At 44.4% G+C, this 18,607-nt stretch overlaps 1 protein-coding gene across 5 annotated transcripts in view; it reads right to left on the reverse strand.

Annotated features, from left to right (window-relative positions):
- The window catches only part of insc (INSC spindle orientation adaptor protein), an 80,054-nt gene that overhangs the window by 32,801 nt on the left and 28,646 nt on the right, over positions 1 to 18,607 (reverse strand). For 3 of the 5 annotated variants that reach the window (XM_082159679.1, XM_082159680.1, XM_082159681.1), the window contains exons 2-5: positions 13,556 to 13,644; positions 2,447 to 2,789; positions 2,303 to 2,355; positions 2,112 to 2,235 (exon numbers count right to left, since the gene is read on the reverse strand). In XM_082159679.1, coding sequence (XP_082015805.1) covers positions 2,112 to 2,235; positions 2,303 to 2,355; positions 2,447 to 2,789; positions 13,556 to 13,611 — 576 coding nt within the window. In that variant the 5' untranslated portion in view covers positions 13,612 to 13,644. Of the gene's footprint in view, positions 1 to 2,111; positions 2,236 to 2,302; positions 2,356 to 2,446; positions 2,793 to 13,555; positions 13,645 to 18,607 lie in introns of all 5 variants that reach the window. The other 2 variants (XM_082159677.1, XM_082159678.1) reach the window with 1 other exon arrangement.

Consider the following 18,607-nt stretch of genomic DNA (forward strand, 5'->3'; position numbering starts at 1 on the left):
GCAATTTGAAGCCCAGATAAGCATCCATAAATATATCCATATAAATATACACGAGAGAGACCGACGGCCAGCCAAACACACAGGCGCCATCTTTCCCCTGGACCTGAGCACACAATAACAAGGAGAATACAACAGAAACACTTTATTTTACAATAAACTAAGAGCACGCAGGAGATAGTAGAGTAATCACAGTAAAACACAACCGCATAAACAACACTGAACCAAGAACTGAATGAACTGAACACAGGGGAGGATAATAAACACAACAGTGATCAGGTGTGCATTTCTTAACAACCATGGAAACTATCAATGACTGGGAACTCATGGAAACAGGAACAGCACAAAACCAAACTAAAATATAGCTGCAAGCAGCGATGACGGGCCCAAGCCCTGGTGCCACCGCCACCCCGGAGGCTTTAGGGAGACTGTGCACGACAGCCAATATGCACTTAAAGTGGGAGAATATAAAAGGATTATGTCATGATATGAGACACTTCATGTTTCCCTTTTTGTCATCATTTTAAATGCTCGCCATGGCAACACCGATTGAGATATCCAGTATCCATTCACAATTTAACATCTTCAGTGTCTTGCCACCATGTTCAGAAAGTTTGGTGTGAATCGTATGAAGTCCCTAGGCGTAGCAGATAAAAATTGCCTGATTATGAAAAAAATCCACATTCAAAACAAAATATCTGACTTCCTGTTGGTCAGAGCTAATGACTGTAAATAAGAAAGTTGTCCGGCTCGATGAGAACAATGTATGTACTGAGTTTGCTGACTGTAGGTAAGACTAAACCCCAACTTTTGTCAAAAGGTGGCACTACTGAGCCCCTCCACCATGCCTGTTTCTAAGGCTTTGCCTATGTCTACTGGCTGACAACACTGATGTGTGTGTCCAGTTTAATGCAATTTGAAGCATTTTAAGAGCCTCAAAAACACTCAAGAATATTATTAAAAGTTTGACGTGTTGAGAACTATATGTGTACCGAGTTTCATACAAATACGTTCTTGTATGCATCCAAGATTTCAGATCCCATTCTAGGTGGCGCCGTAGAGCCCCCCTACCACGCCCGTGTACCAGCTTTGGCCTAGCCCTAATGGCCGCGGATTCTGACCAGTGTGCACATTTTCAAGAGTTTTTGAGCATTTTAAGGGAACCAAAAGCCCCTGAAACCTTGACGAAAAAGAAGAAGTAGTATCCTAAGGAAAACAATAAGCCCTTTCAGGGTTTGGGCCCTAAATATAAGGAAACTAACAGAACTAAACATATCCCTGACAACCCAGTGTACTGCCAGGACAAAGGCCCACAGCAGAACCCAATGTTGGAGGAGCCAGGTTGGGGTCAGAGTGTCAGGGGGTCAGGGGTCAGAGCGAAGCTGAGGAGACACAGAGACCGGGCGATGCTGTAGGTCCTGGAGGCCAAGGCAGAGCCAGGGTGCCGGAGGACTGAGGCGCAGCAGGTGGGACTCAAAGTGCCAGAGGGGAGGCGAAGCTGGAGGGAAGGCAGAAGTCCATGGCATAGGCAGAGCGATGACTGAACAAGGCAGAGCCAGAGGGACGAGGGAGCCCGGTGGAGCCGTAAGGACGACAGTCCCAGGTGGAGTTGAGGGAGGGAGGAGCCAAGGTGGAGCCGACTGGTCAACAGGCCACGGTGTTCGGTGGCTGGAGGTGGAGCCAGGGGATCAGAACAGGTGTAGCCGGAGACAAGAAGACCTGAGGCGCATCTGTGCAGCATAGAGGAGCAAACAGAGGAGGAGCCGAGGAACTAAAGGGAACCAGTGGCGACAGGGCCAGAAGAGGTGGAGGAGGTGGGAGAGGAAGGCTGGGTGGACCATCAGAGACGCAGGTGAGGGCAGGACCAGCGGAGAGACGAGACTATAACCTTTTCCAGTTCTGAGTCCGGAGTGGGGCTGGCAACGTCTTCCTCCGCGGGACAGATGGTGAACGCCGATCCACGATTCACTAGCACTCACTCCATAAAACCATTAAACTGTATTACTCAATAATAATTCATGAATACTGAAGCTGTAACCAAAATAACTGAAGCAAATGTAAAAGCAGTTAATCTAATGATCAATGAAGATCATGTAGTAAAAGGCCACTCTTACCTGAATCTCATTGGCCAGCGCCATGTCAATCATATGGCTGAAGGAGTCACTGACGTCAGTCAGGATCTCGTGAATGGCCTCCTTCATGGATTTGAGGAAGTATTCATCCTCAGTATGAAGACACCTGAGAAGTAAAAAGTGTCAGATATGTACATGATCTGTAAGACGATGAAAGAAGGTGTGTTCTTCACCTCTCAGTAATGACGTTGAGCTCCATGCACTTCTCCAGCAGCGATTTCTCATACTGCCATGAGAGATGAGCACATACAATATCATTAGTAAAATATGTTTGTTATATGTGATTAAAGGCTTTTTGTTTTGACATGTTCTTGCACCTTCTGCATGTCTGCTGGAGCACTTCTGGCCGTGCTGTACTCCTGGATGAGCGAGCGCACGTGAGCGCTGACCCTGAGGGCCGTGCTGTGAACCCGCTGCCAGCGCCGCTTCTCCAGCCGCTGGAACATCTTGCCCAGCTCCGTGCTGACCACCAGCGCCCTCTTCAGCAGCGCCTGCAGGTTATCCCGGGTCACCTGCTCGCCCACCGACACGATGAGCTCCCCTGGGGCATCTTCATCCACACCGAGGGGCTTCGACTGCAGGACACACATGCACTCCACCTCCGTCATGTGCCGCAAGTCCTCCATCCAGCGCTGGACAGAGTCCACCTGTATCACACACCTGCTGACGAACACACACACCACATCAGGGCATTACACACCTGCTGACGGACACACACACACCACATCAGAGCATTACACACCTGCTGACGGACACACACACCACATCAGGGCATTACACACCTGCTGACGGACACACACACACCACATCAGGGCATTACACACCTGCTGACGGACACACACCACCACATCAGGGCATTACACACCTGCTGACGGAAACAGATACCACATCAGGGCATTACACACCTGCTGACGGAAACACACCACCACATCAGGGCATTACACACCTGCTGACGGACACACCACATCAGGGCATTACACACCTGCTGACGGGAAACACATACCACATCAGGGCATTACACACCTGCTGACGGACACACACACACCACATCAGGGCATTACACACTTGCTAACGGACACACACCACCACATCAGGGCAATACACACCTGCTGACGGACACACACCACATCAGGGCATTACACACCTGCTGACCTGCTAAGACGTGAAGGACTATAATGCGTTAAGAGCTCGCTCAAGTACTGCGGAGCTAAACCATTTAGTGCTTTGTAAGTAATCAGCAATATTTTAAAATGTATGCGATGTTTAATAGGGAGCCAGTGCAGTGTTGACAGAACCGGGCTAATATGGTCATACTTCCTGGTTCTGGTAAGAACTCGAGCTGCTGCGTTTTGGACCAGCTGTAGTTTGTTTATTAAGCGTGCAGGGCAACCACCCAGTAGAGCATTACAATAATCTAGCCTTGAGGTCATGAACGCATGAACTAATTGTTCCGCATTTGTCAATGACAGCATATGGCGTAATTTAGATATATTTTTAAGATGGAAAAATGCGGTTTTACAGATACTAGACACGTGACTTTCAAATGAAAGATTGATGTCAAAGAGCACACCCAGGTTCCTAACCGATGACAAAGACTTGACAGAGCAGCCATCAAGTGTTAGACAGTATTCTAGATTATTACATGAGGACGTTTTTTGTCCAATAATTAGAATCTCTGTTTTTTCAGAGTTAAGTAGTAGGAAATACTAGTCATCCAATTTTTTAAAGCAGCTATGCATTCCGTTAATTTTGTAGATTGGCAAGTTTCGTCAGGGCGTGAAGAAATATAGAGCTGAGTATCATCAGCATAACAGTGAAAACTAATGCCATGCTTCCTAATGATATCTCCTAAGGGTAGCATGTACAGAATGAACAGCAACGGTCCTAGTACTGAGCCTTGTGGTACGCCATACTGAACTTGTGATCGATAAGACATCTCTTCATTTACTGCTACAAACTGATAACGGTCAGATAAGTATGATTTAAACCATGCTAGTGCAATTCCACTAATGCCAACATAATTTGAGTCTATTAAAAAGAATGTTGTGGTCAGTGGTGTCAAATGCAGCACTAAGATCGAGTAACACTAATAGAGAGATACTACCATGATCGAATGATAAGAGCAAATCATTTGTAACTCTAATGAGAGCAGTCTCGGTACTATGGTACGGTCTAAATCCTGACTGGAAATCCTCCAGATATAATTTCTTTCAAGAAAGGAACACATTTGTGAAGATACTGCTTTTTCTAATATCTTTGACATAAAAGGTAGATTCGAGATTGGCCTGTAATTGACTAATTCTGTACGATCAAGTTGCGTTTTTTTAACAAGCGGTTTAATCATAGCCAGCTTAAAGGTTTTTGGTACGTATCCTAATGACAAAGATGAATTAATGATAGTAAGAAGAGGATCTATGACCTCTGGGAGCATCTCTTTCAGTAGCTTATAGTCTTCAGTCGGTATAGGGTCTAACATACATGTTTTCGATTTAGATGATTTAACAAGTTTAACGAATTCTTCCTCTCCTATAGCAATGAATGAATCAGGGAGACTTTTTCCTCAGGGAGACTACAATGCACTGCCTGATGTGATACTGTAGTAGACGGTTGCATAGTTATAATTTTGTCCCTGATATTATCAATCTTATAAGTGAAGAAGTTCATACTGTCATTACTGCTGTGCTGCTTGGAAATTTCTGGGCTTGAAGCTTTATTTTTCATTAATTAGCCACTGTTTCAAATAAATACCTAGGATTGTTTATTTTCTTCTAATAGGGTTGAAAAATAAGCAGATCTAGCAGCTTTTAAAGTCTCTCTGTAAGCAATCAAGCTCTCTTTCCATGAAATGCGAAATACCTCTAGTTTTGTTTTCTTCCAGTTGCGCTCCATGTTTCTGGCTGCTCTCTTAAGGGCCGAGTGTGCTCGTTGTACCACGGCGTTGGACTATTTTCTTTAATCTTCTTTAAGCGCAATGGAGCAATTGTGTCTAAAGTGCTGGAAAAGAGAGAGTTAAAAGTTTCTGTCGCAATATCGAGTCCTTCTAAGCTATCTGGGATGCTGAGATAATGAAACTGATTAGGAAGATTATTAATAAAGCAATCTTTAGTGGCAGGAGTGATAGGTCTAACATATTTGTAACACGGAGTCGGCTTTGCAGTCTTGGCTAAATTAAGTTTACATGAGACTAGATAATGATCTGAGATGTCATCGCTCTGCTGCAGAATTTCAACGGAATCAACATCTATTCCATGTGATAATATGAGATCTAGAGTTTGATTATGACAATGAGTAGGTCCTGACACGTGTTGTCTAACTCCAATAGAGTTTAGAATGTCTTTAAATGCCAATCCCAATGCATCTTTTTCGTTATCTACATGTATATTAAAATCACCAACAATTAATACTTTATCTGCAGCCAGTACTAACTCTGATAGAAAGTCAGCAAATTCTTTGATAAAGTCTGTATGGTGCCCTGGTGGCCTGTATACAGTAGCCAGCACAAATCTCAAAAGCGGTTTATCGTTTACACTATATATTGCTACATTTAGCAACAACACTTCAAAATAATTATATTTAAAACAAGACTTCTCAGTAATTCTGAAGATATTACTATAAATTACAGCAACACCTCCTCCTTATTTGCGTTTCAGACGAGGTTCATGTTTATAACAGTAATCTTGCGGGGTGGACTCATTTAAAGTAATGTAATCGTTTGGTTTTAGCCAGGTTTCTGTCAAACACAGCACATCTAGGTTATTATCTGAAATCATATCATTTGTTAATTTGAATTTGAATACAAATTATAAGTGCTTTTGAAGTAAGGGATCTAATATTCAGCAACCCAAGCTTTATCATTTGGTCATCTGTATTATATCTGTTTTTTATTTTTTTAACATCAATAAAAATTTTACCCGTAGATGGGTTTGGATGTTTTTTGTATGTCCTAATTCGGGGAACAGACACAGTCTCTATATGATGATAGCTAGGTGAAAGAGTCTCTATGTGATGGGATTTATCTGACCTTGGTGACGTGAGACAGCTAGCAGACGGTCGGTTTAGCCAGTCTGTCTGCTTCCTGACCTGAGCCCCAGATTGTCATGTTTGAGCTCTAAGACTATGTGCCATATTACTAGAGAGAAGAGCAGCACCATCCCAGGAGGGATGAATACCATCTCTTTTCAACAGGTCAGGTCTGCCCCAAAAACTTTTCCCAATTGTGTATGAAAATAATTGTCTATATTATTTTGCGGACACCACTTAGACAACCAGCCATTGAGTGAGGACTCATCACAAGTATCAAGTATCTCATCACACCTGCTGACGGGACACATACCACATCAGGGCATTACACACATTTCTGCACGGACATGAGCCTTTGAAACTACTCTGTAAAATACACTAGCCACACAGGGTTGAGGTGTCATTAAAGCTATTTCTGTTTTCAGAGATTCACTGTAATGAGGGAAGCTAGAATAGCCTTATGAACAATAATTGGTAAGCCACAGAAAAGGAAAAAGATGACAATTGAGATCTCTTTAATAGCTCAATTTTTTCTCACAGACAACAGAGTTATGAAATGGAGAGAGTTTTGCAGAAACCTCGTCTAGAGTTTGGAGAGAGATCTCAATATCGTCTCAAACTGTGCTCAAACTCGCCAAGATACGAAGGTCCACAATCAGAAGTTACAGATGGGCCCATCAGTGGAGTCGGGACGCCTCGAGAGATAGCTCAGAGATACCCTAGCAGACTCTACGCACATTTCCTCCGGAGTCTTTGGAGATATACTAGGTTTAGGCAACCCAGACTCATCGGAAACTGCAAAAAGTCATTATGTGGCTAATTTCGCGACACTTCTGAAAGTGTGTCTGGCAACTCTTTATAACATTGGTTGTTGTATGTATCGTGGCAGTTCAGAAATGAGTGGCACTAAAAGATTAATGCTCTATCGCTTTTGAAAATAACGTACCACCTACACTAAACCTAACTGATAGTGCAAACGTGAGATAAAACACACATGCTGAAGTAACCGTGCCACTTGATCTGCTTCTACAAGTCTTTAAGCTCTTTTCTGGTGTTTCAGAGACTCAAATTCCAGCGCTTCACATCACGAGTGCAGAGAGACTTTACTACAGCAGAAATACACACTTATGAGATGCAAACCTCAAAATCTCATCGTTTACAGCTCATAACACAGGAAGGAAATGCGTGAAGATAAGTCTTTATTGATTGTGTGAAAAGGAATAAAAGTCGCTGGTGTTTAATTTCAGCTGGAAAGGCAGTGATCGGTATGTTTGTGGAGTTTCGCATAAATGTCGGTAGAAACTCGTGTTTCCAATGAGCCTGAGTAGCGTTTAGGAAGCCCTACTATTTACACAAATACTGATCTGGGCTGAAGAACTTCTTGACTAGAGGAATCTGGCTAAATGATGTACATGTATATTTTAATCAGTGTACTCGCATGTATTATTGACAGACACCAGTAGCTGTTAAATGAAAAGACCAGTTAAATGAAGCGCAGGGGACACAGCAGCCCATGGTAATGATCACCTCACAATAAGAGCAGAAACCCCAGCTATCTGGGCCACTACACCCCTGATTGTGCTTCATTAGGAGCTGAGGTCAGCGCAGGCTGAGGTTACTGGGATAAACTTACAGATAATCATTAAAAATAATAGTACAGAAAAAAAGTGCAGTAAATTTGAGTGTTTGGGGGGAAAAGCTACTAGCACTTAAATATTACAGATATACAAATACTATAGTAAAATACGATGTATAGTAGGCTTAACAATGAAACAAAAGATAATGCACATAAAGCCAGACCCCGATATTACCATTACAGACAAGCTAATGCTTTTATTCTTTCTCACTATTGGGGTCTAATAAATGAATGAATCACTGAATGAATGAATGAATGAATGGCTTTATTTAACTCTAACCCAAACATGTAAAAGAATAATAATAATAATAATAATGCAATAAAAGCTAATGAAAAAACTCCAACAAAACAGAAAGCAAAACAATATTAACTTATACATGTCCGAAAAGGAGTAGGAAGAAGCATAAACTTTAAATTGATAGAGTTGTTCTGTTGAACGTTCAGCGATGATGATCAAACACACACACACACACACACACACACACACAGGTTATGCTCTTCTCCTACACTACGGTACTGTGGTGTAATGAGTGTCACGGCTCAGAGCGAGAGGAACAGGAACACATCATCGACACACACATTTCTCCGGCACTGTGTGTACAAGCCGAAACTGAAGAGCTAAAGCGGTGTGTGTTTACATCGATAGCAGAGACATGATTGTGTTCTGAGAGTCGGCAGATTTCCACATGTGACGTCTATACGTTCATGCTACGCTAATTAAAACAATGAAGTTGAATAAATCTATTATGTGTCATTATTTTATACCTCAAATTGTTATTGTTTCTGTAAAGAAATGTGTAAAATGACTCTTACATTATTACAGTGTATTACAGCAGGCCATTTTCAACAAAGTATCAAAACAATTTCTGCGAGAAAGGCCTCTTGTGAACGGATCATCAGGATAATGGGTTTATCTGAATGAATGTGGAGGAAAAGCTGCTCTCCAGCACAAATATTTACATTTGCAGCCATCGACGGGTCAGAAAGCCCTGCGTACAGTCAGTCATTATCAGAGTAAACACACACACACACACACACACTCAGTGGTGAAGCCTCTAGAGTAAACACAGTCTGATGCTGATATCATCTGCTGAGTTCAGGAAAGGTCCTCGCGAAACCTTCGATAATCACACATGATTGTGATTCTGCACGCTGTCTTTGACGTCATATAGTTTAAAGCGGGGGTTTTAAACATGGCTTTTATTTGTCTTCCTCCCGCAGGCGTTGGGACACGACTCTCTGTGAAGATGTGCATTGTGGAAAAACAACACAAATACATTGAGTTGAACATTTCTGTAATTTTTATCTCAAGCATGATGTCAGAGTACACCTACAACCTCCACATCCTGGCCCATTAAAGCCTGCGCTCCTGCCCAACACACATCAATTATTCAGCTGATCTTGACACACAGCGCGTCTGCATTCATCATTTGAAATAGAATAAAAATGGCATTTTCTTCTCAGAGACGATGCATATGGAGGAGCGCCTGAATCTTCATGTCAAGTTCTTCAGTCGTGGTCAAACGGAAGATGCTTCAGGACGAGCTGTCAGATGAAGCTCCTGGATTATTCATGAAGTTATTCTGGCGTTTCCGGCATTAACATGTTGACATGATCATATTCTGAGGTTTCTGGCCTGTTTTTGAGTGACATCACAGATGAAATGGAGTCTGTTGTTCTATCGCAGGTAAGTGTGTGTGTGTGTGTGTGTGTGTGTGTGTGTGTGTGTGTGTGTGTGTGTGTGTTTGAGTGTGTGAACAAATGGAGGATCCAGTGGAGCTCAGACAAGCACCTGTGTGAACCGTTGGCGTGTGCAATGATAATTGTTCATCGGGGGAGGAGGCAAACATGAGTGAGCAGCACAACACACACACACACACACACACACACACACACTCCTCCACCTGCTGTCTGCTGGAGCGACCAGCTGCAAAACACAAGGGCTTCGCTTCATTCACACACACATCAGTATATATTAATATCTACATGCCTGAATGTACACTCATGATAATGATGCTTCTGGTGCTTGGGTTCCTCTTGGCATATCCAGAACTAAACATAAAACCCTAATGACTGAAGATGCAGGACAGCGTTCCAGTAATACATTTAGGGAAGAATTTAGGGAAACTAAATTGATTTCTATCATCTATTCACTCAATGGCCTACGAGAGTGAATTCAGTGCACAATCATAGCACAATAAAAAGTACATAATAAATAAATGCAGCTGAATATTCTATGGTTGGTTGTGATATTTGACTTTGGTGATTGTTTATTATTGTTTATTGCTCATATTATCTGCTGGCTTCAGCCGATGCTTCTCTATCAGTTTTCAAACACACAGTATCATTATTTCTGTCTTACAATGTCTCTGTTCTGAAGATGAACGAAGGTCTTATGGGTTTGGAATGACCTGAGGGAGAGTAATTATTGATAGAATATTCATTTTTTGGTGAACTATCCCTTTAAGATTGGCCCCGCCTCAAACTTTATTGGAAAAAAGGGCACTCAAATCAATCAATTAATCTGTAAAACTTTACAATAAGGTTCATAAGTGAATATTAGTTAAAGCTGCAGTCCGTAGTTTTTCCTCTTTGTCGCCATCTCTGTTAGAAATCTGCAATTGCAGTTATTCACGGAATTATCAACTTTACGTGGGTTGTGCCTCGGCACGGCACAGCGCGGATGAATCCAGTGTTTTGAGGAGAATGTGTGGCTGTCAGTCGCCGCCGGTGTGGATCCTGGCGTTCGTAATCACAGATTCTACTTTTTGGAAGAATGACCAACATAAGAATTTTCACCGGAAGATGTCATCTGAACAAGTAAGTAAGTAAGTAAATATCACGGCAATGATCACCATCATTAACACCTGTATATATGTTCAGTTCTGTTTCAGTCCAGTGTCCAGTATTGTCTATGTTCAGTGTGTGTTGATATCCGTTTGCCTTCCTGTAGGATCTTTGGAGAATAAACCTTTTGAATTGAATCGTATCCGTCTGCCAGCAACCACCTGTGACAGAATACCGGATCAAACAAGTTGAACACGTTTGTTGAATTTTCATTTTTTTTCTGTTTTTGTGTTCAGTGTGTTTGTTCTGTTTTCACCCCTGCTTGCACCATGGACCATCAGACCACCTTCCCGGATAACTGCCTGTGCACGTTCCTGGATGTCGGACTCAAGGAGTTATCCGAGGAGGTTCCTCAAGGGAGCTTCGCGTCATATGTGGAGTGGGTGCTGGCGTCCTGCGGATCCCGCGTTCATGCCCGCGAGGATGCCATCAGCCTCACTCCCCATCCCAGTGCCCAGCCAGAACCACCCAGACGGCGAGGATCGTTGACCTGAGCCCACCACAGGTAGTGCGACGGAGACCGCTGCGATGAATGAACCTGCACCCACAAGAGCGACCGAGGACCACACCGCCACAGAGCCCGAGCAGCGTGCGCCTGACCAGGTGTGTGAGCCGGATGAGCCATCCATCGCAGAGGGAGTGCTGGTGGACTTCGAGGATTCGGAAGTGAGCCCCGCCAACCTCCCCGCTACTGAGTGCGCGTTTGTGGCAAGGACACTTCTTGATTTTGAGTTTGGAGAGGAGATTTGTCCAGCCCCTGTCAGTTCTAAACCTATCAGTCCTCTACCTGTCTCGCTAGCCCCGCCCAGCCTCCCTCTCCCACCACCTCTCCCAACTATCCCGAATACTTAATTTTTTTTGGGGGGGGGTTCTGCATTGGCCTTCAGTCTCTCTCCCAGTCTCCAGCCATCTGTGCCACTCAGTCATCTCCATCACCCTTCAGTCCCTCAGCACCCCCTCTGCCTCAGTAGCGTGGTACCACCTCGGGCCTGTCGGTAGCCATCTTCTCCTGGGCATGAGGAGCTACGCTACGCTCTGCCTCGACCTGTCGCCCTGGCTCCCGAACATGCGCTCCTTCCACCCTCGACCTCGGCGTGGACCATCGGCCATGCGATCTTACCGGACTCCCTCGGCACGTCGGCTCCACCGTCCAACTCACCCTCAGACCTCCGGATCTCCACCTCGCTCTCGGGAGGTCTGCGGCTTTGTCGTGGCCTCCAGGATCTCCACCACCTCGGCTCATCGGCTGCGCAGTGGGCTCCATCCTCGCCGTCATCGTCTCCGGTCAGCCCCATGGCGGCCCTCACCAGTATTCCTCCATGGCTCTTCCCTCCGTCAACGCCGCTGTGGGGCACCACTCTGGCTGTGGCCTGGATGAACAGCCATCATCCCCTGCTCAAGGCCACCCCTTGGCTCACTCAAACTTCATTACCACCCTGGACTTTGTTGTTCTTCGTCCGTCCACCCCAGAACCGTCCGTCCACCTTCGCCAGCCCCTCATCCTCTTCATCTGCCTGTCTGTGCCACACATTCGCCAGCCCCTCATCCTCTTCATCTGCCTGTCTGTGCTACCCCTTCGCCAGCCCCTCATCCTCTTCATCTGCCTGTCTGTGCCACCCCTTCGTCAGCCCCTCATCCTCTTCATCTGCCTGTCTGTGCTACCCCTTCGCCAGCCCCTCATCCTCTTCATCTGCCTGTCTGTGCCACCCCTTCGCCAGCCCCTCATCCTCTTCATCTGCCTGTCTGTGCCACCCCTTCACCAGCCCCTCATCCTCTTCATCTGCCTGTCTGTGCCACCCCTTCGCCAGCCCCTCATCCTCTTCATCTGCCTGTCTGTGCCACCCCTTCGCCAGCCCCTCATCCTCTTCATCTGCCTGTCTGTGCCACGCCTTCGCCAGCCCCTCATCCTCTTCATCTGCCTGTCTGTGCCACCCCTTCGCCAGCCCCTCACCCTCTTCATCTGCCTGTCTGTGCCACCCCTTCGCCATCCCCTCATCCTCTTCATCTGCCTGTCTGTGCCACCCCTTCGCCAACCCCTCATCCTCTTCATCTGCCTGTCTGTGCCATCCCTTCGCCAGCTCCTCATCCTCTTCATCTGCCTGTCTGTGCCACCCCTTCGCCAGCTCCTCATCCTCTTCATCTGCCTGTCTGTGCCACCCCTTCGCCAACCCCTCATCCTCTTCATCTGCCTGTCTGTGCCATCCCTTCGCCAGCTCCTCATCCTCTTCATCTGCCTGTCTGTGCCATCCCTTCGCCAGCTCCTCATCCTCTTCATCTGCCTGTCTGTGCCACCCCTTCGCCAGGGTGGCGCCTACCGGGATGGGGCGTTCTGTCAAATTCACGTTAGTTTGGACTCGTTATGATCCATCATCACCTGCCTTCGTCACTCATTTGTTGTCACGGACACTAATCACATTCAGCTGTGCACTCATCAGTCGCCATCATTAACACCTGTATATACTGTATGTTCAGTTCTGTTTCAGTCCAGTGTCCGGTGTTGTCTATGTTCAGTGTGTGTTGCTATCCGTTTGCCTTGAATATATATTAACTAAAGATCCGTTCAGCATTATATGCTATTATTAATTAAGCTTTTAGTCACTGTAAAACATCTGTCAAAATCATTTGTAGATTTTATAAAAAGTGCTTGATCATATGAATTTAAAGTTTAATGACATTTGTAAGCATTTTAATTTACATTAAATAATGATCTGCTAAATATTATGTAATGTTTGATAAGTTCATTAAACACATTATCTCATATTTCTAACTATGTGAATATATATTGACCAATGATCAGTTAAGCATTATGTAATGTTAGTTAATGATTTTATTAATGAAAGTTATTATAAAGTGTTATGCTTATTTTCTTTTAATTTCTAAAAGAGAACGATAAATGGGTTGATAAGGCATGAATGTCACTTACATCTTTCCAGAGATTGAGGAGTAGCTGCTCTGTCTGGAAGTCAGCGGCGTAGCCATTCTCACGGTGTCCTCCTCACTTCAACACAACACCTACAAACACAACAATCACATCATAAAGAGCTCACAAAACTTCAACACAACATCTACTACAGACACACAATCACATCATAAAGAGCTCACAAAACTTCAACACAACAATCACATATAAAGAGCTCACAAAACTTCAACACAACACCTACAAACACACATTCACATCATAAAGAGCTCACAACACTTCAGCACAACACCTACAAACACACCAATCACATCATAAAGAGCTCACAACACTTCAACACAACACCTACAAACACAACAATCACATCATAAAGAGCTCACAACACTTCAGCACAACACCTACACATCAAAAAGAGCTCACAAAACTTCAGCACAACACCTACAAACACAACAATCACATCATAAAGAGCTCACAACACTTCAGCACAACACCTACAAACACAACAATCACATCATAAAGAGCTCACAACACTTCAGCACAACACCTACACACACACAATCACATCATAAAGAGCTCACAACACTTCAGCACAACACCTACAAACACAACAATCACATCATAAAGAGCTCACAACACTTCAGCACAACACCTACACACACACAATCACATCATAAAGAGCTCACAACACTTCAGCACAACACCTACAAACACACCAATCACATCATAAAGAGCTCACAACACTTCAACACAACACCTACAAACACACCAATCACATCATAAAGAGCCCACAACACTTCAACACAACACCTACAAACACACCAATCACATCATAAAGAGCTCACAACACTTCAACACAACACCTACAAACACAACAATCACATCATAAAGAGCTCACAAAACTTCAGCACAACACCTACACACAACAATCACATCATAAAGAGCTCACAACACTTCAACACAACACCTACTACACACACACACACACACACAATCACATCATAAAGAGCTCACAACACTTCAACACAACACCTACAAACACACCAATCACATCATAAAGAGCTCACAACACTTCAACACAACACCTACAAACACAACAATCACATCATAAAGAGCTCACAAAACTTCAGCACAACACCTACACACAACAATCACATCATAAAGAGCTCACAACACTTCAACACAACACCTACAAACACAACAATCACATCATAAAGAGCTCACAACACTTCAACACAACACCTACAAACACACCAATCACATCATAAAGAGCTCACAACACTTCAACACAACACCTACAAACACAACAATCACATCATAAAGAGCTCACAAAACTTCAGCACAACACCTACACACACCAATCACATCATAAAGAGCTCACAACACTTCAACACAACACCTACAAACACACATTCACATCATAAAGAGCTCACAACACTTCAGCACAACACCTACACACACAACAATCACATCATAAAGAGCTCACAACACTTCAGCACAACACCTACAAACACAACAATCACATCATAAAGAGCTCACAAAACTTCAACACAACACCTACAAACACAACAATCACATCATAAAGAGCTCACAACACCTCAGCACAACACCTACACACACACAATCACATCATAAAGAGCTCACAAAACTTCAGCACAACACCTACACACACACAATCACATCATAAAGAGCTCACAACACTTCAACACAACACCTACAAACACAACAATCACATCATAAAGAGCTCACAAAACTTCAGCACAACACCTACACACACACAATCACATCATAAAGAGCTCACAAAACTTCAGCACAACACCTACAAACACAACAATCACATCATAAAGAGCTCACAACACTTCAACACAACACCTACAAACACAACAATCACATCATAAAGAGCTCACAAAACTTCAGCACAACACCTACACACACACAATCACATCATAAAGAGCTCACAACACTTCAGCACAACACCTACACACACACAATCACATCATAAAGAGCTCACAAAACTTCAGCACAACACCTACACACACAATCACATCATAAAGAGCTCACAACACTTCAGCACAACACCTACAAACACAACAATCACATCATAAAGAGCTCACAACACTTCAGCACAACACCTACAAACACAACAATCACATCATAAAGAGCTCACAACACTTCAACACAACACCTACACACAACAATCACATCATAAAGAGCTCACAAAACTTCAACACAACACCTACAAACACAACAATCACATCATAAAGAGCTCACAAAACTTCAACACAACACCTACACACACACATTCACATCATAAAGAGCTCACAACACTTCAACACAACATCTACTACACACACACAATCACATCATAAAGAGCTCACAACACTTCAACACAACACCTACACACACACATTCACATCATAAAGAGCTCACAACACTTCAACACAACACCTACACACACACATTCACATCATAAAGAGCTCACAATAACTATATAAAAAGAGAGATATACTGTCAACCATTGAGAAAGAATGAAATCATCAGTAAGTAACTGGCCTCTGCCTGGATAACATGTGAGTTTGGTGAATTATGGCTCTGTTCACATCCTGATTGTAAAGCTCAATGTGATTGGATGAAGCTGGAATGTGCTGTGATTGGTCAGTGCAGTGTGACCATTATCTGATTGGCTGGAGTAGACATGTGTCTCCTTTTCACTGCGTGGCACGACTCAACGTCGCTTTTCCACTGCAGTTTACTCCAGCTTCAAAGTGGGTTTGATTACAGACTGATTATAGTAGCGCTGCCATTTCTTTTTTCAAGTTGCGTGCGACGGTCGTTTAAAGCAAGTCGTTTAACAAAAGTTGTACGAACAAATAATACTGTGGTGGCTGTTGCTCACTATTTACACCTACAGGTTTGGTGTCTCGCGTTGCAAAACCAATCAGTGATCAGTATCACCACGGCTCGCTGGGAAGGTGGGACTGAATAAAAGTAGCAGGTATCGGTTCAGTACGGTGAAAAACCCCCGCGAGTGAGCCGGACCGAGCCGTAGCAGCAGTGCTAACGCCAGAGTCTCAGAGATATGTGCTGGGATCCGAGCCGTAGCAGCAGTGCTAACGCCAGAGTCTCAGAGATATGTGCTGGGATCCTCAAACAAATGTCAGGCAACATAAAAAATATATTTGTTCATAATATCCTAACATATATTTTTGAATCTCATTCTATTTCTCTGTGATTTCTCTTGATTTGTGTTGTATTTGTGGAGCTGGGCACAGTTTGTAGTCTTGTGTTACTCCGTGTGTGTTAGCTTGATGACTGCAGAAGAGCAGGTCTGCTGTGTGTGTGTTGTGTAGATGCAGATGTAGCCGTGAGTGGCGTGTGTGTTAGCTGTGTGTTGTTGTGTAGATGCAGATGTAGCCGTGAGTGGCGTGTGTGTTAGCTGTGTGTGTTGTGTAGATGCAGATGTAGCCGTGAGTGGCGTGTGTGTTAGCTGTGTGTGTGTTGTGTAGATGCAGATGTAGCCGTGAGTGCCGTGTGTGTTAGCTGTGTGTGTGTTGTGTAGATGCAGATGTAGCCGTGAGTGGCGTGTGTGTTAGCTGTGTGTGTTGTGTAGATGCAGATGTAGCCGTGAGTGACGTGTGTGTTAGCTGTGTGTGTGTTGTGTAGATGCAGATGTAGCCGTGAGTGACGTGTGTGTTAGCTGTGTGTGTGTTGTGTAGATGCAGATGTAGCCGTGAGTGGCGTGTGTGTTAGCTGTGTGTGTTGTGTAGATGCAGATGTAGCCGTGAGTGACGTGTGTGTTAGCTGTGTGTGTGTTGTGTAGATGCAGATGTAGCCGTGAGTGACGTGTGTGTTAGCTGTGTGTGTTGTGTAGATGCAGATGTAGCTGTGAGTGGCGTGTGTGTTAGCTGTGTGTGTGTTGCGTAGATGCAGATGTAGCCGTGAGTGACGTGTGTGTTAGCTGTGTGTGTGTTGCGTAGATGCAGATGTAGCCGTGAGTGACGTGTGTGTTAGCTGTGTGTGTGTTGTGTAGATGCAGATGTAGCCATGAGTGACGTGTGTGTTAGCTGTGTGTGTGTTGTGTAGATGCAGATGTAGCCGTGAGTGACGTGTGTGTTAGCTGTGTGTGTGTTGTGTAGATGCAGATGTAGCCGTGAGTGACGTGTGTGTTAGCTGTGTGTGTTGTGTAGATGCAGATGTAGCCGTGAGTGGCGTGTGTGTTAGCTGTGTGTGTTGTGTAGATGCAGATGTAGCCGTGAGTGACGTGTGTGTTAGCTGTGTGTTGTTGTGTAGATGCAGATGTAGCCGTGAGTGACGTGTGTGTTAGCTGTGTGTGTTGTGTAGATGCAGATGTAGCCGTGAGTGACGTGTGTGTTAGCTGTGTGTGTTGTGTAGATGCAGATGTAGCCGTGAGTGGCGTGTGTGTTAGCTGTGTGTTGTTGTGTAGATGCAGATGTAGCCGTGAGTGACGTGTGTGTTAGCTGTGTGTGTTGTGTAGATGCAGATGTAGCCGTGAGTGGCGTGTGTGTGTTAGCTGTGTGTGTTGTGTAGATGCAGATGTAGCCGTGAGTGGCGTGTGTGTTAGCTGTGTGTGTTGTGTAGATGCAGATGTAGCCGTGAGTGACGTGTGTGTTAGCTGTGTGTGTGTTGTGTAGATGCAGATGTAGCCGTGAGTGACGTGTGTGTTAGCTGTGTGTGTTGTGTAGATGCAGATGTAGCCGTGAGTGGCGTGTGTGTTAGCTGTGTGTGTTGTGTAGATGCAGATGTAGCCGTGAGTGACGTGTGTGTTAGCTGTGTGTGTGTTGTGTAGATGCAGATGTAGCCGTGAGTGACGTGTGTGTTAGCTGTGTTGTTGTGTAGATGCAGATGTAGCCGTGAGTGACGTGTGTGTTAGCTGTGTGTTGTTGTGTAGATGCAGATGTAGCCGTGAGTGACGTGTGTGTTAGCTGTGTTGTTGTGTAGATGCAGATGTAGCCGTGAGTGACGTGTGTGTTAGCTGTGTGTTGTTGTGTAGATGCAGATGTAGCCGTGAGTGACGTGTGTGTTAGCTGTGTGTGTTGTGTA

This window comes from Leuciscus leuciscus, assembly GCF_965113295.1.
Source record: "Leuciscus leuciscus genome assembly, chromosome: 25".
In the NCBI taxonomy this organism is placed as follows: Eukaryota; Metazoa; Chordata; class Actinopteri; order Cypriniformes; family Leuciscidae; genus Leuciscus; species Leuciscus leuciscus.